This window comes from Amblyomma maculatum, chromosome 8 (genome assembly GCF_055883805.1).
Source record: "Amblyomma maculatum isolate TAMU_Amacu chromosome 8, ASM5588380v1, whole genome shotgun sequence".
Lineage (NCBI taxonomy): Eukaryota > Metazoa > Arthropoda > Arachnida > Ixodida > Ixodidae > Amblyomma > Amblyomma maculatum.
Genome location: NC_139351.1, coordinates 116,975,795 through 117,001,587, shown reverse-complemented (window position 1 = coordinate 117,001,587; position 25,793 = coordinate 116,975,795). Strand labels below are relative to the sequence as shown.

Below are 25,793 nucleotides of genomic sequence, written 5' to 3'. Positions count from 1 at the left end.
ATCTGATTTTATTATACTACCATTACGGCGATGCTGAACTCTGGGACGGGTGTTTAACAGCTGTCTATATAAAATTGCTTCTATTACCACCACACCACTGCCACATCGAGGCTAAATCAAGCACTGTAAATAATTACACGCAGTCGTACATCTGATGAGATGTACGACTGTGTGAAAGGAGTTGAATTTATTCTCATTGGTTACTTTGGTGGCATTTTGCATGCTTTTACTGCAGGTCAAGGCTAAACATGCAACAGAACTTATCTGGGGGGCAAAGGTGGATGGGGATGGAGCCTTTCAACTTATACTGAAGGCTTCACTTCAACACGCATCAAAGATTTAGGGTAGCTATGCTTGAGCTGCTTTTGCAGTAAAAATAAATATTTACTCTAGTTTGTGTAATATGGGAAAACACGCATCAAAGACTTAGAGTAGCCATGCTTGAGCTGGGGCTTTTGCAGCAAAAATATAAATATTTACTCTAGGTTGTGTAATATGGAAACACAGCAAAGGATGTGGCAGTGGAATGCGTTACCTCGTGCTGTACTACTACCTTCTGTGCCACGACGTGATGATCACTGGCATCATGTTGCTGGTCCTGTTGCCTGCGTCGTGCACTTCCTCTCCCTGGATTAGGTGGCACTGCCTCTAGGTGGTGTGCCTTTCAAGTCCCCCCAAGTGGTGCAGTGCCATTCGCTACCAGCGGCGCTCTTAGGGTGAGATCCAGGCACTCTGCAACGCCATAGAAAAACAGCCCTATGTGATTAAGCAAAGCTCTCCTTGCAGGCACAGGTGATCATCATCAATCCACGATCCTCTACCCGGTTTCGAAGCTGGCAGGCAGCATTTTCAGGATTAAAGAACCCCAAGGCAATCAGATATAAGGAAAATCATTAAGAATCTAATTAGGGCGAACTGTTCCTGTTTGCAATTTTCCAACGACGCATAGGAAAATGTATCTCACCTAGATTACAGTAAACATGAGAGCACTGGATAATGCGGGTTCTTGCATTGCCACAAGACCATAACTTCCACACATTCCTCCATTTTCAGAATGGCGCCCGCGGCCTTGCTTGTCAAAATACTATGCTAGTCGTAGAGCCATTTCACATGGCACAGCGTGGGCCAAGCTGCGCATATGCGAGGAGCCGCGCGACGTCAGAGGTAGCAGCTAGTGTGTCGGAGCTGCTGCCACGGCCACAAAATACTATGCTAGTCGTAGAGCCATTTCACATGGCACAGCGTGGGCCAAGCTGCGCATATGCGAGGAGCCGCGCGACGTCAGAGGTAGCAGCTAGTGTGTCGGAGCTGCTGTCACGGCCACGCGCGCTTCACCAGTGCCGGAGAAGTGACGTCATAACCACAGCCGGCGCCAGCTGCACATCACTCCCTTCACTGGTTGTGCGGAAAAGAGATGTGTGTGGTGTATATATATCTAGGAGTGCACGGCCAGAATCGACCAACTATGGAGAAAGAGAGCCCGGCCGCTGCTCAGCCCTTAGCTTAAGCTATCCTAAACGTAGCCATTCAGCCGGTGCTTTCACAACTGAACTAGGTTTAACCGAAGCTAAACCACAGCCAAATTTTTACTTCTTTCAAGAAAAAATAAATTATAAAACGTGATGGAGAAACAGCCGCAGATATTCTGTGTAACAACAAAGCAGAAAAAGCGAAAACCAAAAACAGCTGAAGGGTTGACTGAAGATGCTGCATGGAAATTTATAAAATGGCACTCTTTTTACAACACCCCAGCTTTGTGAGATCATTCATAAGCAAGATTAGAGCTGCAAAGCCCTAATCTTACTTGCAACAATACCATAGAACGCTTGTATGTTGCTGGCGTCTGACTGATGTCAATACCTCATTGCATGTTTCATTTCACGCATCTTGCCGCGAACATAATTTCGGTGTGACAATTCTTGCCTACTTTAGGATCAATAAGGTAATGATTTCGATGCAGCCATGACAAAATTAGCGAGTGTCTCTCTGGAGAGATACAGACTAGAAAAGAGGCAGCCCTCTTGATTCCTTAAACTAGTGTATGCTACTCTTCACCTGTACAAAATACCAGCTCGCCAAATGTTCGGCTTTTGTTTCATTGACTTAAGAGTCCTTGATGTCCAGCTTGAAGGCACCAGCATGCGTGCAAATCATAGCAGCAGCGTCGTCTTCTTCGAAGCGATTACGCTTCATCGTCTTCTGGTGCTCACTGCCTCCCTTCTGAAAGAAGCGCCATCCCGATGCTAAGCTCAAAGGAGGGAAAGACTTGCACAAGCACACATAGTGTCTGCACGTGATGCTTGCGATGAAGAATGTGGCTGAGAAAACAAGGAAGCGCTCCTCTAGGGTCACAAATAATACAGCTTAAGCCGGACTGCATGCGTAATTTCAGGACATGGGGAAAGGCGTGATGATGGTCGGTTTCTGCTGGAAAGCACCTTGCAGTTGATGTCACCGATGCTACGAATAACCGTGTATGGTCCAAAGTATATAGTGCCTGATTTTCCGACAGGCCTCGATGTCGAGCCGGTGTCCAAACCCAGACCTTATCACCAGGTCAAAAATCAATGTCACGTCTCCGGAGGTTGTAGCGATGAGCGTCGGTACGTTGTTGGTGCTGTACGTGGAGTCGTGCCAGTTGTCGAGCCTCCTCCGTGCACTTGCATATTAGTCGAGCATAATCGGCAGCGCAGTCATGTGGCTCGTGCGGCAGTATAGTATCGAGAAATATAGTGACTTTTCTGCCATGCACTAGCTGGAACGGTGACATAAGTGTTGTCTCCTAGACTGCAGTATTATAAACGAACGTAACATAAGGTAACACCATGTCATAATTCCAACGGTCGCCGTCCACCTACATGACTATTATATCGGCCATCGTCTTGTTCAGCCTCTCCATCAGCCCATTGGTTTACGGATGATACTTAGCAGTTCTGTGGTGGCTGGTACAGCTTAGACGCAGGATCTCTTGTAGAAGTTGTGCCAGAAATGAGATACTCTGGTCCGGTCAATGATCAAAACTGCCAGTGCGCCATGCCGCAAGACTAAGCTCGAAAATTTTGGCTGCTTCCACAGCAGTCACAGACGTAATTGCACGGCACTCCGCATAGCGTGTGATGTAGTCTGCCGCTATGATTATGTATTTGCTGCCGGACTGGACACCAGAAGATTTATTCTCATTGTGTGAAACAGAGCACTCGGAGGTTTGATTGGCTAAAGGCCCGCTGGACATGTGGGTGGTGTCTTCTGCTGTTGGCACTCGCGACAAGTTCTTTTGTACTGACGAACATACATAGCAAGTTTCAGCCAGTAATACTTTTCCAGAATCCGTGAAAGTGTTCGGCTGTAACCAAGGTGATAGCTGTAGTATCATCGGGGCAAGCTTCCGCGATATCGCTGCGCATATTTTCCGGTACAAGACATCACTAGCTGTTGTCAAAGCTCTTTTTTTTTTTTTTTACAGGACGCCGTTCCTAGTTCTAAAAGTGGATAGGAAATGCAGGAAAACACGAGGTACCAGATCTTTGTCTCCTTTGAGGTGCGCCATTAGCTTACGAAGCAGTGGATCATGTCTTTGTCGAACTGCCATATCTACCGTGTTTAATACCGCAAAATACTGTCAGTGTCATCGTTTCCTGACGCTGGCTCCAGGGGGGCTCGATACAAGCAGCCAGTGTAATGATGTTTTCTGCCCGGATTTATATATGATGATGATGTCATACTCCTACAGTCGCTCATTGCAAGCCGCTCAGCGGGATCCTTGCGGTTGGCCAGCCAACATAATGCGTGGTGGTCGGCAACCACATGAAAATGACGACCATGCAGTAACTCGCTCAGCACCTTCCTGCGACTGCACAAGTACTGCTCCTACTCCTTTTTGCTGGCATCTGTGTTTAGTTCTGTGTCAGCAGCTTGACCGAAGTGAGCAAGTATATGTGTGGTGTTTGAAGGGTTTGTTTTAGCTGGCTGAATGCTGACTCTTGCTCCTCGTTCCACTCAAATACTACGCTATCTTTTGTAAGGTGGCTCAGGGGCGACGCGGTCTGGGCGTAGTTCTGGACAAATTGTCTGAAGTAGGCACACAAACCAAGAAACCTTCTCACACTCGTTTTCCCCGATGGCTCTGGTAACCGCTACGGCCACTATTTTCTCATGGTCCGCCTTTATGTCTACGTCACTGACGATATGCCCAAGAAACTAACTCGCTGGTCGCGAACCGGCATTTTTAAGGCTTGAATGTGGGGCCAGCCTTCTGTTTAGCCTGGAGAATTACTTCGAGGCGCACAAGAGGGTCGGCAAAGTTGCTTGAAAAGATAACATCGAAATACACAAGGCAGGTCTCCCACTTCAGTCTGATGAGCACAGTGTCCCTGACTTGTTGGAATGTTACAGGGGCAGTACATAAGCCACGTGGCGTCACCTTAAAGTCAAGAGGCCATTCGGTGCTATAAACATGGTTTTCTTTTGGGCTTGCTCATTCACTTCAATCTGCCAGTATCCATGCACTCTTCATATAGACCGACGAAAAATAGCGGGCATGACTGAGCCGATAGAGGGTGTCGTCTATTCGGGGCAGTGGGTATACATACTTCTTTTTCACTTTATTGAGTCACCAGTAATCTGTGCAGAACCGAAGTGACCCATCTTTTTTTACCAGCACCACAGGTGCATCCCACAGGCTGTTAGAAGACTGGATAACACCTTTAGTGCAATGCTTTAAGATCGCAAATTTCGCGGAGCATGTCTCACTATGAATTTTGATATGGGCAGTGGATTTTCCCTTAGGGTATACCAGGTGACCCCCCGCTTTTCTTATTTGAGGGCCATCCCCACGGGGTTGTCACTTTTTGCAGTCGGCGATAAAATTTTCCACTAAATACCGAATAATCAGCACTTGTGACAACGAACGCGGCTAACTTGTGACCGTCGATTACTATTTTAACATTACTAGAAACTGCAAAGCCGTTTGTGTCCCCAAGGCTGCAATAGTTCATTATGTGATGTTGTAGTACATGGAGGCTCTTTCTTTCGGTGGACTTCAGAAACGCCACCTCCAGGCGTAGCAGCACTCAGTTTTACTCAAGGAGGAAGAGGGAACATGCTCTGACGGAGACGCAGAAGGGGAAACTTGGCGACAGTGTTACGATGAGCGCGATAGATGTGAAGCTTGCACTGGCAATGAAGTCAATGAAACATCAAAATTGATTTATGCTTTACCTGGTACATCTGTTTGACCTGTCTTCAGTCCACTTCCCACGCAGAATAAATGACTAAAACACACTGTAAACAGCCTATGATTTACCTAGGCTGAAGTATTCAGATTGAGTCCCGGCATCGATGGCCACATTTTGATGGAGGCAAGGCGCAAGACACCCGTGTGCTGTCGGATATGGGTGCGTGTTAAAGAATTGCGTGTAATTGAAATTATTTGGAGCTGTGAAGACCCTCATAGCTTGAACTGCTTTTTGACGTTAAACTCCATAATCATCTAAAAACATGCAATGACAATTACGCTTTACAGTAAAGTCTTTCATCAAGACATACTATGGTGGTTTTCAAAGCAAAAACTAAGCATGAACTGAAAGCAAGCACTCATAGAACCCTGAAAACAAATTATAAAATGTCTGTTTTGTTTTTTTTTTTTGTTTTGTTTTTTTTAACTTTTCCCCTGCTGAAAAAACAAAAACAAAAAAAATTCCAAACTTTTTTATGGCCTCACAATTCTAATTTCTATGGAGCAGTCTTTGACAGAGCAAAGAAGATAGACTCACCTCCCCTGAGGATCACCACTGTGTCCTCTGCTGTGCCACAGACTGCACCTCTCAACTGTGGGCGGTGAAGCGTCACATGGTGCTGGATGTGGAGATCACCTGTCTTGGGTCACTATCAATGCTGCCCCTGTGGCCTGCCTCGTGCCCTTCCTCTCCCTCGATGCGGTTGCAGTGGCGTCAAGGAGTGTGCCAGGAGGGCTCCTAATGTTGCAGTGCCATACAATGGCTGTGGTGCTCCAATGCTGAGATCCTTGCCAGCTGCAATGCCATAGAAAAATACCGCCATGTGGTTCAATGCTCAGGGCAGCATCTAAGGTAATGCACCTTTCCACTGACACTTTCTGTTATGAACAGGACATCCTGCTATTGAAACAGGCTCCAAATTGCAAATCACACAGCTTTCTTACTGGTGCAGCTAGTCATCAGCCCATCAAGCTGCCACATAGTTGGCAACCATTTCAGAATAGAGTTGCCTAAGGTATTCAGGCCCTCGTAAGAAAGTTTGTTGATATTTATTTATCTCAGATCTGTACTGTTTTTCAAGAGATACGAATTGAAGGCAGGCCTCAAGTAGTATGTGTGCTACTTTGGCACAAAATGTGTGATGGTTAGAGATATGGGTCTCCTTCCTCACTGGAGCCTGGCAATTTTGGTATATTATTTCACATTACAAAGATATCTGTTTTGGCCAAACTGAATTTCGTGCAATTTTTCATATACTTACAGCAAAATGAATCTCTCCAAGGCTACATAAACATCTGCACACTAGGTAAAGAGTCGTTGCACTGCCAAAAGGCCATAAATTTCATGCATTCTAATTCTTCTAGCCTGGCAAGAGAATGTAATCCTGCTGATACTGCTTGCACCTTCAATTACAGATATATATATTTTGCTCTCTAGGCTCTGTGAAAGTCCTTTCAGGAGCACAGACGATATAAACAGTCAAATGTATTTCCCAGCCTGCAAAAAAAAAATAAAAGGCTGAAACCTACAGCTGAATCATTGACTGAAGGCAATGAGTGCAATTTTTATTTTAATGTACATGTGTAACTTTATGAACTCGAATGCTAGTTATATAAATGTTTAACTAATGGTGCCAGTTAACAAGCAGAGAAACTAGATCAACAATTTCCTTGATCTTGAATTTGATTCATGATGATTGAACTCGAAATGAATTTGATTCATTCATGGTTTAAGGAAGGTGCCTGATTGGTGCGTAGCACTGACTACCTTAAATTACCGTGCTTTCAGCATAAAGCTATCGTGCTACTTCCTCTTATTTTCCCCTGCTTAAAATTAATATTTGAGGCCCGGGTTTTAAAAAAATCCTAAGCGAAATCTGCTGTTTTATTTGAGCTGAAATAACGTTCTCAAGGTAGCAAAACATGGTCTACGTTAATTTGATTAGTGATTCAACATTGGTACTTACCTAGATTTTCCGGAATCGACAAAAAGCTGCTCTCGGCAGCGTGCACAATTTTCGCAGAAGGGAGTCGAAAAGCTGCTTTGACATGGTGCACTATCTGTCAAGCAGCTTTTCGACTCCCTTCTGTGAAAATTGTGCATGCTGCCGAGAGCAGTTCTTCGTTGATTCCGGAAAATCTAGGTAAATATCGATGTTGAATCACTTATCAAATAACGTAGACCATGTTTTGCTACCTTGTGAATGTTATTTCAGCTCGAATAAAGCAGATTTCGCATAGAATTTTTTTAAAACTCAGGCTTCAAATATTCAAGACCCTGTACAAGGTGAACGCTTCTCATCTTCAACGTTGCACTTACTCTGGGGTGCTGCAGATACTACTGGAAAGAGCACACTGCTCTGGGTGTGAGGCTGCTGAAAGCCCCATATGTGGCCGTTTGAGTGGCATCGACCTGAAGATTCACATTCTATGCCAGGGCGCCGGCATTCGTCAATTGTGTTGCTCGCAACATCATGCCGTCGAGTTGCCCGTCCACGTCCACTTCGTACCGGTTGCTGGAAATTCTTCTCATCTCTGCAAATTAGGTTCCAAAGTTCACTTTTATGTAGCCCAAAGCACACTGCTTGCTAAAGAATGCCAGCCATATCAATGTGACCCAAGTATGCTTTTTATGCAACTGACGAATGGGGCACGAGGAGCTAAAAATATAGCATTAAAAGCTCTTTCTCGTCCTGGCTACCGCCCATGAGAGTTTATGGTATATGACGCTTTTTAATTCATATAAACTCCCTAGGTGCTGTAATGATGGAGTATAGCCTAGGAATCTTAAAGGGCTTTGTTTGAGGGCTGCCTAGTATAGCCAGCACAGAAATAATCATTATAAGCCGGACATACCCACCGCAGGGCGAAGGCCTCTCCCATATTCCTCCAATTTGCCCGGTCTTGTGCTAGGTGCATCCACTTCACCTCTGCAAGCTTCTTAATCGTATCCGCCCACCTAGCTTTCTGCCGCACCCTACTATGGTTTTATTCCCTCGGAATCCAATTGTTGACATTAACGACCAGTGGTTACACTCTTTTCCCACTACATGCCTTGGTTATACCCATTTCTTCTTGATTTCCGTCTTAATGTGTTAACTCAAGTGATTTCTCTTCCTATCTCTTAAGGTTACACCTACCATTTTTCGTTCCATAGCAATCTGCGTTGCCCTCAACTTCAGTAGAACCGTTTTTGTTAGCCTTCTCGTTTCAGCCCATAGGTGAGTACAGGTAAGATGCATCTGTCGTATACTTTCCTCTTGAGCAATACCAGTAAGCTGCTATTCATAATCTGCAAGTGCGTGCTAAATGCGCTCCATCTCAATCTCATTCTTGTTATTTCCCTTTCATGGTCCGGATCTGCAGTTACTACCTGTTTTAAATAGACATATTCGCCGACTACTTCCAATGCTTCGCTACCTGAAGTAAATTGCTATTCCTTCACGAGGCTGTTGAACATTACCTTAGTATTTTGCATATTGATTTTCAAGCCTACCTTTTTACTTTTCCTGTCTAGGTCATCAATCATTCTTTGCAGTTCATCCTTAGAGTTACTTAGCAAGGCAATGCCATCAGCAAATCGCAGATTACTGAGGTATTCTCCATCTACCCTTATCCCTAACTGCTTCCATTCCAAGTCTCTGAATATTTCTAAGCAAGCTGTGAATAGAATAGTACTGAGGAGATTGTGTCTCCTTGCCTAACACCATTCTTTATAGCAATTTTACTTTCTTTATATAGAACTATGGTTGCTGTGCAGCCACTATAGTGTATATATCTTCCAGTACTTTCACATATGACTCTGCAGCCTGATTTTGCAAGGCTTGTATGACTACCGAAGTTTCTACTGAGTCAAATGCTTTTTCGTAATCAATAAATGCTACGTATGAATGAACCAGCATGTACGGAAAGTGACTGTTCAAATAACCCTTCTGTAGTCTCACGTATAGCTCACAGAACTGTGGGAAATAGCCTTTGCGCACGGTATTTATCTTCCTAATTTCATTTTTTTCTCAGCCCCTTGAAATCTGAATTAATGACATTATGTTCACGTTGCACTCACGTTTCATTTTCAAAGCACGGTTAGTCTATCGAGCCAGTCATATTTATGTATGTCATACAATAAGATTTCACACGAACAAGGGCTATGCAAGGGGACAGTGATCTGCATTCCATGGGGTTTGCCATAACATGTATATTTTTCCGCTATGCCCTCATTTTGATTTTATGACATATACCACTGAAATGAACACAGTCTCATACCCATTTCGGCATAAGCCCACGCAGTTGATCGCGAGAAAAAATGCTCATGCCCATAGGCAAAAGTGCTTTTTAGCGTGCCCTCGGCACGTTGCAGTTTGGCCAGATCCTCGTCCAGTGCATCTTGGCCAGCCTCATCCTCAGCACTTGCAGCTTTACCAGCTATCGCTCCTTAGGCCTAACGAGCGATGGAGCAGAACAGCAGACTATCGGATGTTGGCTGAAACCGAACAGCCAGCCATAGCACCAACTCCACAGACAGGAGTGATTTTTATTTTAACGCGATGGTGTTAAAGGCCCCGCTCAGTGAAAAACCGGCGCTGGCGGCAGTCTGCCGGCATTGCAGTTGTGAGCGAAAAATCATGAGCATGGCCCTGGCAGGCGGTAGCTGCCAGCTGATATGGCCAAGCACTATAACTGGACATTAGGTTTCCCGACATTCTCCTTTCATATATGGGAGGGGGATATCAGAATTGGCCTGCTAGGACCCTTCCATTCACATTACCTCTATATGCAGGCACGGTCATCGACTTGGGTAATAGTGTCCAGAACAATATTCTTCGAGCGATTGCGCGCTGACCGCACTCTTGGTACAGCCAGGTGAGGCGCTAAAATACATACCCAGTACATGGTACCTGCTCCTGGTTGTGTTTGTCAGAGTTCTTGCAAGAGAGCCTAAGGACTTGGTCCCTGGGTGGGCTTCCACTCAGTGGCTGCTGACCAGAGGATTGTTCCTGAAATGATGCAAGCAACGACATTGAGCACTAGCAGAAAAGCATAGAGCTGATGGCACAGATATCTTAGGGGCATTTTTTTTTAAAGCAGGTGAAGTTGAGCTGAGGATTGAGGCTTCCTCAGCCATACATTGGATACCATATTTGATGCAGGAGTGACGCAGCAACAAATCGGAGTAGAGGATCCCAAACTAAAGGAACATTGGTAGTTCGGTATGTCGCTGCATGAAAGTGGAAGGCTTGCAAATTTAGCTATTTTATCATCATTGATCGCCACATGTGGTTGCCGTAACTTATGGCACCTCTTTAAGCAGCCACCGCTTTTAGCTGCGCGCATTCCAAGCTTCTATCCCACAGGAAGCGCATTGAGTGGAGTCCACAGCGTTCTGAAAACATTATTCACGTAGGAAGAATACTTTGAGATTCCGGATACCGAAATTCTCAGAATACCATGGAAATGTCATCACAACCTTACTGACAATTCCCCCTACTGATGCTTCTAACTTATGACACATCGCAGATTATTAAGTGTCGTCAGGCACTCAAAACTTGTCGCAGCTTTGAGTTGTCATATGCTCATGTATAAATACTGGAGTCTAAACCATTTTATATATATATATATAATAAATAGATGAGCTACTGTATATGGCGATGTGTGTAGTATGTAGGCATGGAGAGTGTAATAAATCACCTAAATTTCTCGCCTGTCTCAGTTATTCAAGAATTAGAATAAAAATATTTAAACCAAAAAGACATGGTGCAGAACCCCATATACTTCATTCCTGAACCAAGAAAATTTATTAAAATAACTTTGGCCAATTAATATTAGACTGCGCAACAGGTGATATTTGAACAGCAGCTTGCCAGAAGACATTTTTTTGATGACAGTGTGTACAAGTTTAGATGTGTTTTGACGCAAATATCTAGCCGCTTAACAAATCTGAAAACTTACTCCGGGAAGCGAAAGATCTGCTGCCTGTTGAAGGAGCTGTGCAGGAACCGATCTCTGGAACTTCTTCTGTGCCCTATGGAAGATTTTCAGGATGCCGTTCCATTCTGCAAATGACATGCATAAGGGATGACCATATTAAACAAAAAAGCCTATTTAACAAAAAGGGGCGACAGTCACCAGTCACTCTCTACCATTTTCCCCACAGGTTTTACGAGAACCTGCATCGTTAGTTTTTTCTTTTCATCAAACAAGAGGAGTGTAAAAACCACGTGCACGCACTTGAACAAGCGCCCAAACGCTGCGTGAAGTAGACGAGGCGGCTCAAAAAAAAAAAAAAGTCAGGTCTTACTTTGCATGCATCATGGGTTCAAAATACAGAAAAAATATTTGCAGGAAAGAACTCTGCCGCAACAGACAGGATACGGTGGAAACTCCTGTAATTGTCTGTGAATTAAATAAAGCCCAGAAATTAACTTTTTAATTTTCACAAATAGCCTCAGCCTTCATGTGAATATTGTGAGCGAAAAATTCCCCGTGGTTGAACTCAGCTATACATTGCTATGCGGAGTGGAAGCTCAGTTAACCACGGTTAGACGTTTGTTCTGCTTCGTTTAAACCATGGTGTAGTTTAAACTACACCATGGGGTCACGAAGAGTCAGACACGACTGAACTGAACTGTAGTTTAAACTAATTATTACATGTCCGTGGCTCCGCACATCACGCCAGCAGTCTGGAGCGTGGTGAGTCGCAAGGTATGACGTCACGGACATCTCTGTGCCACTTGAAGGTCAAATTTTTGTCGCCAGATTACCTTGAAGTTTGCCATGAAAAAATAGAACTTCCGCTCTAAAATCAAGGGCATGGTTCTGGCAGGTAGTTTTTGGCAGGTGCCATGGCCATGTGATCTCACAAGATCCTATGACATGCTATATGAGTTGGCAGCCGCTGTTGCACTTCGCCTTTGAGATGAAAGGGTTTTGGAAGGGAAGACCCTTGGATGATGATCGAGTTACTGTCACGCAGGCACTTTCGTAAGGGCTTGGTTAAATTTTTATCCTCTGTCAGGTGGTCTTGTACCTTACAACCGTGCACTAAATAATGACTATGCATGGGTGTGGCAATAAAGACATACAACTAAAGGGTTACACTGACTAGGAAAGTAGCAAGGTGAATTTATACGAACAAGGATCCACAAGAGCCTGGTGTCGTTAATGGGAGTTAACACTGTCTTGTCAACGCTTGCAGGCGAAGCTTAACTAACCCCCAAAGTTTTTGACAAGGTCCTAATGAATACTTTCACAACAGATGTAAAGAAGACTTGTTTTACACAAACTGACTGAGAAAATGCAAGAAGAGGAACTGCACGCATGGCAACAGTTCACGAAGATAAATAAGCAGACTTACTTTTCTCTGTCAGTCCTATACCCAGGTCACGGCTCAGCATGAAAGGATCTGCGGATAAAACCCCATACCACGACTATATTCAAGCGCTCAGTGGTCTCTTGGCATGATTATAAGAGACAAGTCACCATTGCGAGACAGAGGCAACACAAACTTATAATATTCGCCAAGGGTATGCACATTAAAAACAAAGCGCAATGACCAGAAATACATCCTCATTACAGTTAACAATAGTGCGATCTACTATTGTCATCCGCTTCCCAATGGCAGCACCGTGCATGTGAAAGTCATCATAAGGGCGCCAGGTGGCGACTTATCCTGACTGGAACTTAGCCGTAACACACTGCGACACTGACACGCGAAAGTGCGAGTGGACATCGTTGATAGATTTATGTTCGTTTCTTGCTGGGATGTACATATCCGTCCTCGTCCGTTACAAAGGGAACAGCCGCTATCACCCAGCACGCATGCTTCCCGCATTCAGACCAATCAGCGCACGTGCCCTGGCCGTTTGTGGAAGAGAATCACAGTAGGAGATTGTGGTATCTTGTAACCCTCTATTGACTACCAAGCAGTAACCACTGAGAAACTGTCAACGAGTGAGCATAGACAAGGCAGGGCAACCAGTGTTAATAGATGCTTGAATGGTAAGCTTATACCACATAATGACCTCCTCGATAAAGTGCTCCGTTTTTGAACTGGCAGCCCTTATGGGACACCCGAAGGGCCCGAACACCCACAGGACACATTTATCCTTCTGTCAAAGCCATTTTCTCCTCATCAAACAGTCTGCAGATCAGTCATTGTTGTCTTACTAATATGAAAGCATACTTGTATCTCGCACTGTTATCGGCTCAAAGAAACCTGTCCTGCCTCTCACTTTTTCATAAAATATACTACCATAACTCCACATTGCATTACTTATGGGTTCAACCACCATCCTACATTTCATTTCGCCGTAACCACAGTCAAAAGGTAAACACTCCACACTCAGACACAGTTGCCTATTCCTACTCCACACTCAGACACAGCTGCCTATTGTAACTTGTTTCTTCCCTGGACCTGCAATGATTGTAATAACCTATCTGCATCCCTAACAAGCATAACTGAAGAAAAATTTATATCTGCGCTGCACGCTTTCTTTCTTGCCTAGTATTAAAACTTCGTGTATGGTTATTTCTTTATCTTCACTGTATTCTCTGTTTCTTATTATATTGTTATATTTTTGTTATTTTTTTTACACTTATGCCATCTTCCTAAATTATGCATGTACCTCATTCTTTTTATGTGCGAATTTCTAACGAACTTTGTTTTTCAGAGACTTGTACACTTATTGTGTTAACCTTCTGTTAACACGATACAGGGTATATGTATATATATATATATATATATATATATATATATATATATATATATATATATACCCTGTATCTGCACCCTCCCTCTCTAACGTACATCGGTACCCTGAGGGTATTTTAAATAAATAAATAAAAGCCAAGGTACCACCATGTAAAAGTGGCATTTCAAGGCAAACAAACAAGTTCAACAGAGACTGATGTAGGCTTATCAATACTGAATAATACAGCAATAACGATCAGCCTACACTAATTAGGTGTTGCTACGATGCAGTACCAAATCTGGCAATATATGAGCAGGTATTGTTTGTTATCACTGCGGAATGATGAAATGATAACCCAAGTAACCTGCGCAAAACAGGGTACCGACAAACCCAAGTTCATGCTCTGATAAATAATTATAAGTGATGACTATACAGCTCGTTCAGTGAGAAAACCGTCTGCGTCGTAGTAGCAGTAGTAATGTATGTAACGACATCTCACCAAACTCTTAATGGCATCTCGCCAAACTCTTTGTAGGTTAGATTGGATAATTTTTAGGTTCGCATGACATATGGCTTTATTTTTGCACTGTTTTTTTGCAAAAGCAACAAGCTGTACAAATTTCATGTATAATAAAACAGAATTAAACATTATCGTTTAGTATCTCTTCCATAAGCACAAGGACTCACCTTCGACTGCAAGCCAGCCGCTATGCCAGCATTTGTCAAACTTGGTCAATGGCTTCCTCTGGCGGATGCTCACGACATTAGCCTCATAGTCAAATGTGTTCACATAAAAATCGAGAATATCCAGCCAGAGTTCTTCGGCAGACTGCTGATTTTGGCCATACTGCGTCCACGTGGCTGGCTGTACATGGATGCAACAAGAACAAAGAGTGGGTCAGTACAAGTCAATAGGAGAGGTGTACATAATGCCAGTGTGATCGCGATAACCATGTGGTCAACTATTTTCTGTTTCGGAAAAGATCCTACATGCATCTTCAAGTTTCATTTATTTTCTATTCTGTTATGCACTGGACGCATTTTCTTTGGGCTCTTGAAAGACTTTACTTACCAGGTCATCTAGTCTGTCAAAAAACCAGATGTTCCAGCCTTCAACTTCCTGCCGGGGTATCTCTTCTTTCTTTCGATACAGCTGCAATCCACAAGAACGAACTTCTGTAAAGGCATCTGGGCACATGCCTGGTCCATTGAGTAGCCAGGTATTCGTAAGGATGACAGTGTTATGAGACAAAGCATAATAGAATCTAGAACACAAGGACAAGCTCGAGAAAAAAATGATAGAATCTAGAGTATAAAGGCTGAAGCTCGAGGAAAAAGTCTATCGGCAGGACATGCACTCGAGAAACATGTATGCATAGTGCTATTCTGAATCCCCTCCATGACTCTTCTGACAACTGTGTGTTCCTGTCTTAGTAAATCATTTCAGGGTAAAGGCACTAGGCCAATGCTACTTACGCGATCAGTAAAAATACAGTCAAGAAAAGACATGGCTATTATGTCCTAAGTCCATACCATCACAAGCCTGATTAAGCCCATTGTTCAACAAAGGTCTCTCCCATACCACTTCTACTAATCCGGTACTATGAGGATATACCAGCTACGACCAGCTTATCTCAGTACACTAAAATCCCAGATACCCAGTCAGTGTCAGTGTGTTGGTTGTGAAGTCAAACCTAAATCATTTACACCAAGTCTGCAACGTGACCATTCCTGGATATAGATTGGCTTCGACAATATCCTTGCTTTGGCCAGTTGGTGCATTTCTAACGTCGTAACAAGGAAATGTAAGAATAACCAGCGACTATAGTCTAAATACAACAACCCTGCAGGGTGTAAAACGGGAGTAATATGTCCTCTGGCACACTCTGTACTTATCCTGGGGTAGATAGTCATAACTAAAAAATGTTGAATACATATAGTTGCCACGGGCCAGAATCAATATTCAAATTATAAGAGGTTCTCGCATTCACCAGATCTTAACCACGGTTTCAGTATCCTATAATCACTAACCTCAAGATTTCTAATGCCACAGTTAGATGTCTCCTGTGATTGCTGATCACCTCTAATTATTTTTCAGATGGGAATAGGGCTCTGTTACCAATGGCTTAGCGTTTTGTACCACGAAAATCTGCCCCGTGGCTTAAAAATAATACCTTCAATAACAAGTACAATATATGTTACTCTCTTTTTACTCCTTTACAGAGTAAATGATGCTTAGGGTGTACTGTCTGCTTAGTGCCCATTTAGCAATTATCCTATCCATGCACTGAATCATCATTCTGGTCTTGACGAGCTGTGTTCAGTAAGATTGCTAAGCAGCTCTGTTTGACACACTGAAAGAGTTGCAATATTTGACTCTACATTTTTTTGTATAGCTTCAGCGCTTGAGTGCTACTATGGTGGCAAGGTAATGCGAGACTGAGCATGAAAAAGCAGTGACGCAGGCTAGGTTCCACACTTACCTCCTGGAGCACTGGGAGGACTGGTGGCTGGCATTGTTGGAGGTAATATATTATCAGTAAGATGAAGCAGTATGAAGACAGGCCTCCCTTCGAAGCATCAGCTAAACACTTCTCATGGTAGACATTCTGAAAAAGCAACCAACAGGGGCATATGTATTAGCGCAATGTATTTCAACTGGGGCCACCATAGTGATATCAACATGACCCATTTCTTGACTTAGGGCAATACTCTTATTGCCTTTAATCTGCATCTGGTTTACTTTCGCTACATCTAAGCAAGTGGTGTGTTTCCAAAGAGCAGGGAATTCAGAGGGAGCCTCACCAATATAACCTATGCATTACCAACATGGCAATACTATATGTATGTATGCATCAATGGTATAGCTGGAGCACCCAGTTTGAAAAATGTAATTTGAAGCAAGATTCGGTCATACAAGTGTGTTCTATAGTTACTGTGCAGTGACTCAAACACTGAAATGCCTCCCAGGAGCGTGTGGTTCATATAGCGAAAGGGTTTACTGTGCACGGGAACAAGGAGCATCATCTCACAACTCAGGTGTTACCGTCCTCGTCTCATACAAACAATACTGTCATTTACATTAATAATAATAATAATAATGGTTCACAGGAAGGGAAAGGCACAGTATCTGTCACACTTGCTCTGTGGACACCTGAACCGCGCTGTAAGGGGAGGTGGTATGAAAGTGGATGGAGAGAAAGAGGAGCCAGTGGAGGGCTTCGAAGTAATTTCGACCACCTGGGGATCTTAACGCGCGCGACATCGCACAGCACACGGACGCCCAGCCACCGCGGTAGATTAAATTAATTAAAAATTGGTTTAAGGGAAAGGAAAGGCGTGGTATTTGTCACACCTTCGTGGACACTTGTACCAAGCTAAGTGAATGGAGGTGGCATTGAATGAATAGAGAAAGCTAGAGGTGCCATAGTGGAGGGCTCCAGGATAAATTTGACCGCTTGGCATTTCGCTGGTTGTTGTGGCTGCAAGGAGAAGAAAAAGAAAATGCACGGGCCTAGCTGCTGGCTCTGTAGCTGAGCCACCTCCGCTGCCTCGTGCGGACAGAAGAAAAAAAAAATAGAGAAGAAAAAGAAGAGGGAGAGAAAGACGCGCGCCAACAACAGCCGTCGTCCACCACCGAAGCGGCGGCGGGATAGGCGAAATGAAGTGGTGTCGTACTGTGCGATGTCAGTGTACGTTAGAGATCCCCAGGTGGTCAAAATTACTCCGGAGTCCTCCACACCTGCACCCCTTTCCGCTTTAATTCCCATATGCCTCCCTTCCCTTACGGCATGGTTCAGGTGTCCACAAAAACAAGTGTGAAATCTATTGCGCCTTTCACTTCCTGTGGACCAGTTATTATTTTTTTATTATGACCTCTAACGTGCACTGGCATCGCACAGCAAATTGATGCCTTGGTATGTCTTTTCTATCAAAATGCAGTCGAGTTTAACCCGTTTACTCTGGATAGTAGCCAAGCATCTTGACCGTTGAGCCACCAACGCGGGTTTCCAAAGACTACATATGCTACAGTGTTCTTATGCTACCATGGACGCCATAGCAGAGGGCTCTGGAAATATTGACCATGCACCTGGGTTCTTTTTTAATGTGCACCGAAATAGCATAATACCTACTTGGAACAAAGCCAGGGGTGCATGATGATAAGCAGCATTTTTTTTTTAATTCGGGTTGCGCGTAGGGGGTGAAATATTTCCTAAACTCTGATGTCATGGGTATGGTGGTTGCTATTCGTTCCAGCGCACCCGCCACCACTTCACATGGCACACTCTAGATGCGAAATTCGCCTGCTCCTCTAACATGAATAGACCATTGCTGCCCGGCTAGTTGGTGTTTATCCATGAATGACAGCGCTTAACCACATGTACAGAGCAAAGAACACATAGCGCCTGTGTTCGTCTTTTACGTTTTCTTTACTCCGTCCGTGAGGTTAGGCGCTGTCGATCATAGGCCTGTAACGTTTGACCTATTTACCGATGCCGCATCTTTTTGTCGGTGGCAATTGAGAGTCATTCGTCGTACCCTGCGCGTCCGATGGTTCAGCTCGTAGCCCATGGAGAGAATCCGTTACAGCAATCTTCAGTCTGAGCGCGCACGCCAGCCGGAAGTTAAACCACCTGCTTGACGACGTGTTTGTGGGAGGAGCATATGGTCCCAGCCTAGTCTAAATTATTGAGGCGAAAGCCTTTATAGGCTCATGGTTCACCAGCGTGTCCGGTCGCGACAAATATGACACACTTCTTCGCGAGATTTCGCGGGATAGCGTGAGATTGTGACGTCATGACCGATGCCTTCACCATGTGATTCACTCATATATACGAAACTGACCCCGTTGAGCGACCGACCCAGGGGACCATGCGATGCTCTTCATTTGGCGCTTCCTCGAACACGTCAACTTGCATCATACAGGAGACGCAGTAAAGCAGGAATCAGCGGCGTTTCAAACAAAGGCCTTTGCCTAATCGCGCTTTAGTTGGCCCAAAGTGCCCACTAGAATAATTTTTCCCATTAACTGCAGCGCGCTCCGGCCTCTGAATTGAAGTGAAAAACTTGGGAGACATTTTCAGTTGTCCCTTTTTCTTTTTATATATAGCAGCTTAGTCAAAAATTGTTGCGCGAGGATGATGGATCATTCAATATCTATCAGTACTTCTGTTTTTATATGCTTCAGATGACACCCATTTCAGCAGACTTTGAACTGTGTTTCGACTATATCGAAAAGTGGCCGCTGCTGTTGAAATCGAACCTATGTCCATGCATGGGTGCAGCGGTCGAGCGCACTAACCACTGAGTCACCACGGCGGGGAGTAAATAGAAAAATGCATACCTTCATCAAGTGCTTCATTGTGAGGCCAAGCACTCGAACCCTGGGGTCAATAAGGCTGTACGCCTTCAGCAGCCGTGTGTTGTGATAAGCCTAGAATTAAGAAATGTAGAAGAAGGGAAAATCAACTGTCTATGCTTCTTTGTGAAACTATCCGGGAAGCAAATTCCGGGAAGCATCTCGATGAGATTCCCAATTGGTAAAGTAAGAGAAGAAGGAATCTCAGTCTTATTAAGCAACAGTAGGAGCGTATAACGCTTTATAATCTACAGAAATTTTCTGTTAAAAAGTGTTAAACCTTTTCCTTGCACTCCAAATAATATTCATGATATGCTGGTGATTACGTCGAATGTTGGCTCAATTTTCCTTATTGAGGCTCGTTTTTATGTTTGTCATGCGAAAAAAGCTCACTGACTCTAGTTTCCGAATATTCTAGCCTGTAATCATTCGTTTCTGAATTTTACGCGGCAAAGGAGCCTTCTGTGCCTGACATCAGCACCGGAAATGGCTGGTGGCGACAGTAGCAGTCTAATTTCTTTAAGATGTCAGTTTTCATACGATCTCGCCTCTTTGTCACCAGAAAGTGCTAGTTCATCAATGTAACCAATCCTCAATTAATCTTAGTGTCCGTTTAATGAGAACAATGAACCTGAATTACAGGCAGGATGTCATAAGGTACGTACCAGCGTGTTGCCAAAGCTAAGGTCGCATTCAAAGCCACTGGGGCGGTGGGTGAAGCTGATGAGCTTCACTCTGGCCCAGGGGTTAGAACGGATATCGGTAACGCCGCGGTGCCATTCCAACCGTCTGACCACTTTTCTGAGGATTCTTGCGGGGTCGGGGTTCTATGGGCCACAACACATTTTACTCAGTTTTATGAAGACATCCTTGCTCAATCATTTAAAATAGATGATAATTCCATCTGCTCACCTCTTTCCCACGATCGCGCCCTAGTGTGAAGCACATGTCCACATCGCTGCCGCACAATCCGAATCCATTGCAAGATGACCCGTACATCTTCAAGGAGACATCTGCATATATACCACACAGTGAGATACGATGCGAATCACAGCACCTTCAGTTCAGCAACGACCGTTCCAGTCCGGCCATGCCAAAGAATATTCGTTCATAATATCACATTTAGAAGGCTAGCTGTATGCACCTAATGCTTGCTTACAGTAAACGTCTAACAGCAAGTTACAATCAGTCCAGGCAATAGAGTGATTAGGTACCCATTAATTTTGCATGATGGAAAGGTCACCGTTAGCGAAGGGCTTTACAGTAATGAGTTATGCCTGTGTCAGCAATTGCTGTCCGCTTCGCAAGTTAAGTGCATGGTAAGAACTGAAGAAAATCAAAGGAAGCACGCTATCAGAAAAGTTAAAACTCAGGTCCGGGTAACAACAGTGTTCTCCGCGCAAGGAGCGGTGCAGTATCATTAAGTTTAGTTTAGTTTAGTTTATGGGGTTTAATGCCCCAAAGAGACTCAGGCTATGAGAGACGCCGTAGTGGAGGGCTTCGGAAATTCGACCACCTGGGGTTCTTTAACATGCACTGGCATCGCACAGCACTTGGCCTCCTTGCTTTTCGCCCTCATCACAAAGCGTCCGCCGCTGCAAGGATTCGATCCCGCATCTCTGGGCACTAGGCAAGCGTCCTAACCACTGCACCACCACGGTGGGGCGCAGCATAAATAAACATGGATATAAAGGAATTAATAGAAGTCAGAAATATCTTTTTATGCAAAAATACTTGAAAAATAAACGTGCTAGTGCCTGAAAAGCTGAACATCCAGGTACGTGACCCACACGCTTGCTGGGCACGCCACGAAAAGAAATTTTGCACGTTCGCGTGCGGTTTTCTTTTGGGGCACTAGTACATCAAAACGCGCAGGAAATGTTTACCCTGTATGGGGAGCCAACATGTTGTTCCCTATAGTACAGCGGGAAAATTTTGAAACCTTCTGTTCGTCGCTCGCTTGTGCGAGAAAATGCCCAGTGAAACTAGTGCAACAATTCTTGCGTCTTATCATATCCTCGCATTCTATTCAAAATGGGTTGCTGTTCATGTGTTACGTCAGCTAGACCTCTGAACGAAACGATGCCAGCAGAAGCGCCCTCTCACATAATCCGGGATGCGCTCAATATAACACGTTTAGCAAGAAACCACTTCAGTGTCTTTCTGGCTCAATATGGCTGCCTCACCTGGGAACCCCTTGCGAAGGAAGTGCTGCAGCGATGACATCACTTTCTCTCGAGCCTTCATTTGGTCGCTTGATGGGCCATGTTGGTCTGCAGGGCGAAGAAGCAGCAGCCCCCAAGGACAACTTGAACCATGCACACTTGTGATCGAATGCTAATGTGTATGTCGTTCAAAAAGAGCAGTTGGAACTTTAGTGAACACAGTTAGAATCACTTTGAATGTGGTTGGTTGAAGTCACTTTCGAACCTGTTCCAGATTATGCTTTCGGAAAATATCCAATTATACGATACACACACCGCAGACGTAATCATTACGAAAAACTGTTTTTCTTATGATTCTACTGCAGTGTCACATCTAAAGTCCCAACGCCGTAGTGGAATGCTCCGAAAATTTTTACCGCTTGGGGTTCTGTAACGTGCACTGACATCGCACAGCACACGGACATCTTGCTTTTTCGTCTCCATCAAAAAACGGCCACCGCGCCCGGAATCCGATCTCACATGTTTGGGCACAGTCGTCGAGCGCCCTAACCACTGCACCACCACGGTGAGGCAATCTAACGTTGGATCGATGATATAGGACGCATATTATTTTCCTATCGTTCACAAATTCTTTACGGGGGAATGTCGCAACGAATTGTTACCTTCATTTTCTGGCTTCTGATGTCGTGAAGGGCACTAATTCAAAATAATAGACGGCGATTCTGACCACAAAGCACTTCTATCATAACAAAGCACTTCTATCATACCTGTCCCATTCGTGATAGTTTGCATAGTTTAGTTTGTCAAGCTTTGCGGTCCCTACGTCGATCGCTGGGTGCTGTTTCGCGACCGCCGCGCCTCAACTTTGCCGGAAGGCTCGTCCTGCCGACCACGCCCGTGGAAGCTGCTTTGGCATCACTTTATCATCTGCACCGTCACGATTACACTGCTCGTACGAGGCCGCAATCGCCTTTGAGGAGATCGTGCGCGTTTCTCGCTGTTACACCAGACACCACCGGCTACGCCATTTTCGGGCCATGGAGCATTCGGCGCTTCATAACATGATGGGGCGATGCCGCGTCCCCTGCGTGCCTTTTATCTCTACCTTTCTTCACATTTTAGGCCAGTAATGAGCGTGAATCTAAACATTCTGCGTGTCACGCTGTGGCTGTGATGACGGACCGGCGGCGCGCTATACCGGCAGCTAACAACTGCGACCGTGTCAAAATGCCGCCAAGACGCGAGCAGTCGACGCCGGCAGCTAGGCAACCAAAAGTCGCCACTTTGATGACGGCTTTCAGAGGACGTACTGAGGACAATACCAGCGTGTGATTCGCGCAATTTCGAATCCTTTGTTTTCCCACTTCAGCGGCTTGCTCGTCTTCGCGAACCGAAATGTGGGGATAGCCTGAATCGCGATCTTTCGAACCAGATTGATAGCGGCGGAGCGCGTATTTCTCGAAATTCGGGCGTTCAAACTCGGCGTCATTTGACCTCTATTTAACGGGCAAATGCGCAGATTAGGGACTTTGCAACGCTATAGCGTACGAATAAAGCGGTATTGTTCGGCGAAATCATCGGATAGCTGAGGAAATATATCAGCTAGGATCCTGAAAATGAAGCGATAAAAAACCTTATTCTTTTTTTTTTTTTTTTTACAGATTTTCGGCCGAAAAGAGCCTTGAACCAGGTGCAACATCAGGTAATTAGCAAAATCTGGGGCAGCATGCTTAGCATACTGAATTTGGAAATTAGAGGATGGCGCTTCGGGATAACAAAGATTACCGCTGTAAGCTTTGAGGCATTTTATTTAAAGATCGCAGAATTGTTCCCCCTTTTCTATGAGATGGCTGAAAAGCTTATGTAGCAAGTTTACGTACTTTAACAGCAACTAAATAAACAGGATCCAGTCGGAAAAAAAGTGATGAAAATTTTCTGATGTTACGACAAATATCTGTGCGGTTTTTTACGGGAAACCTGTTGTGACAACAGAACATGCTGTAGTAACATCAGAAATTTCTGTAGTTACAACAGAACCATGCTACAAAACCACAGACAACAGCAATATACTACAGAAAAATCTGATGGTAACGATAGAACTACAGGATATTTTGCCGTATTTTTGACACAGTTCTGTAGTTTTTTTTCGACTGTGCTGCAGATTAGTAACTCTATTTAAGCGGGACCGCACACGTACGTATATTGATTGATAAGCTGTCCATATTGAAGTGACGTAGCATTTTTTTACAATTATTATTTGCCAGGACAAAATGCAAATGTTTTATACCGCGCATGTTGCTTTATCTATTCCCCCCTTCCTCCTCCCGCCATCACCTTCACCGGTCTACAAAAAGTCCTCGACACACTCATGGGTAGGAATTCCGCTCAAATATTACCATCTCCGACGGCGATTAAGTTGCCAACCGCAACAACCACGTACGAAAATCCTAGAACAGTAGAAACGATGTATACACTCACTTGGATCCACTAATGTGTACCAGCGCTGGCCGGGTTCTCCCCGCTGAAGTCCTGCCTTGGCAGGGCCGGCCGGTGTCTCTTTACTGCTGGCTCCGCCCACTCCTAGAACCGGGTTCAGAACGCATCACAACGCACCCATGCCTGGCGAAGTTTGTATGCAAACGCATATCTTCTGCAACTTGGCAAACACCATGTCCGGACGTCGTGGTCCAAAGAGCTTAGCATATCGATCGGTTTAATTAGCCGTGACATGAGGTCGCACTTGAAGCTGGCCACTACATATTTTCACTTGACCAGATAACAGTGGCCTTTTCTGAGCCCCTAATGGTTAACTGCAACTGCATTTTGGGACTAACCACGTGTGCACGGTCAAAATACATCCAGGGGATACTGGTCGCCTTTGGCATAAAAAAAAAAAAAAAGAAGTAGCACATGTGCCGGTGACCGTTAACATGTAACAAACAAAAAAAGACATTTCATTGCAAACGATGACGCCGACTTTATCTCGCTCACAAAGAATTACTGCACCAAAGCTTGCAACGGAAACAAAAAGCAGCGGAAACAAAAATAGAAAGCGAATGGTTGCTGATGCTAAGTTTCGGGATAACAAATCCTTTAAAATTGAAATATAAAGCAGAAAAAAAAACATCATTCGTGTGTGTGAAACACTATCGCTTCATACCCTTAACGATGGAGCCTAAGTGTCCCCCTATATATATATATTTATGTACAAAATACTTGTCGCTTGCCTCTCCCCTTCGAGTAGCGAATCCACGTTCATGATTTTTTTTTTTTTTTTCTGTCTCAGAGCCCGCCAACAAGCGCTCTTTGAAACCAATGTTCGCGGCGATCGTTTTTCAGGACCTGAAGCGGGCAGTGGCGACAGTCTATCAGTTAATCACAGTTTCTCGCTTTCGAAAGCACCGATAAAAAAAAAAAAAAAAAAAAGCACACGTTTCCAATCAGCTTTTTTGTCAGCCGAGGAACCGAAAACAGCAAAAATGAGGAACCCCACTGGCGAAGAGCACTGGCTTTGCACGCGTCTCTACGCCGCTGTTCTTCCTCCTCCTCATTCTCCTGCCCCAGCTCCTTGTGTCCGTGCGGCCGGACTGCGCAGGCTCCGTAGTCGACCGTGCGCTGCGCGGCCGCAGCTTCTCTTCGCTCCGCCAGAAACAGAGCGCTGACGTCGCGGAGCAAATTCCAGCTAGGGTGGCACCTTACCCGAACAATAAACAAACTACACGGCAGGAGGGCGAAGGCCCGTCTACGACACCAAATCGCAATTTGCGCGCTTGCAGTACGCTCAGAACAGTCGCCAAGATGGACGCTCGACAAAAAGCGCTATTTGGCTGCAATGATCCTTGTTCGACGACGGGCGTTTTGCCTACAGCATGTCCCCCAAATTGTCGTGCTCGATGAAAGACTACGTGGTGTGCAAAACCAACTGTAAAAAGAATTCTGTCTGGACACCTTGTGCAGCACTAAGCCAGCTACTCTGCAAGGCTTGTTTTTCAAAAAAGGGTCTCGTTCCCTGAACTACTCTCATACTATTCGACGGAAGTAGCAGAGGGACGTCGTTCTCCTCTTTAAGTAAACCAGGGAATGTTTCACGTAAACTTCAAGATGACTCAGGGAGAGGTGCTTTAAGAGTACAATGTTGGAATGCCACCTCTGATATGTGAAATACTGGATTAACGGTGTGGGGATTGTCTCCTAGAGCGTGACGGGGTTCAAACCATTCTTCGCGCTGCCTCCCTGCGACACCATGGCGACAAAGAGGTTCCTAGCTGCTTCTTTTCATTTCAACAAAGGCTGGGAGTGTCGTGCGGTTACGCGACTTATCGATAGGCGGGCAGATATATAGAGAGGGA

At 44.7% G+C, this 25,793-nt stretch overlaps 1 protein-coding gene across 2 annotated transcripts; it reads right to left on the bottom strand.

Annotated features, from left to right (window-relative positions):
- Positions 1-346: 346 nt before the first annotated feature.
- Positions 347-24,301, bottom strand: LOC146182283 (terminal uridylyltransferase 7-like). Of its 2 annotated transcripts, none has more exons than XM_084577359.1 (14): positions 23,923-24,301; positions 21,466-21,552; positions 20,192-20,292; positions 19,945-20,106; positions 19,265-19,354; positions 16,404-16,529; positions 14,993-15,073; positions 14,608-14,785; positions 12,585-12,632; positions 11,180-11,283; positions 10,115-10,227; positions 7,554-7,768; positions 5,772-6,029; positions 347-732 (listed from the first exon to the last, which is right to left on the bottom strand). In XM_084577359.1, exons 2-13 carry the CDS (start codon positions 21,524-21,526, stop codon positions 5,887-5,889), a joined length of 1,422 nt encoding a protein of 473 aa, XP_084433485.1. In that variant the 5' UTR covers positions 21,527-21,552; positions 23,923-24,301; the 3' UTR covers positions 347-732; positions 5,772-5,886. The 2 variants fall into 2 exon arrangements, with proteins under 2 accessions (XP_084433485.1, XP_084433484.1); XM_084577358.1 differs by lacking the exon at positions 23,923-24,301 and adding an exon at positions 21,861-22,185.
- Positions 24,302-25,793: the final 1,492 nt, after the last annotated feature.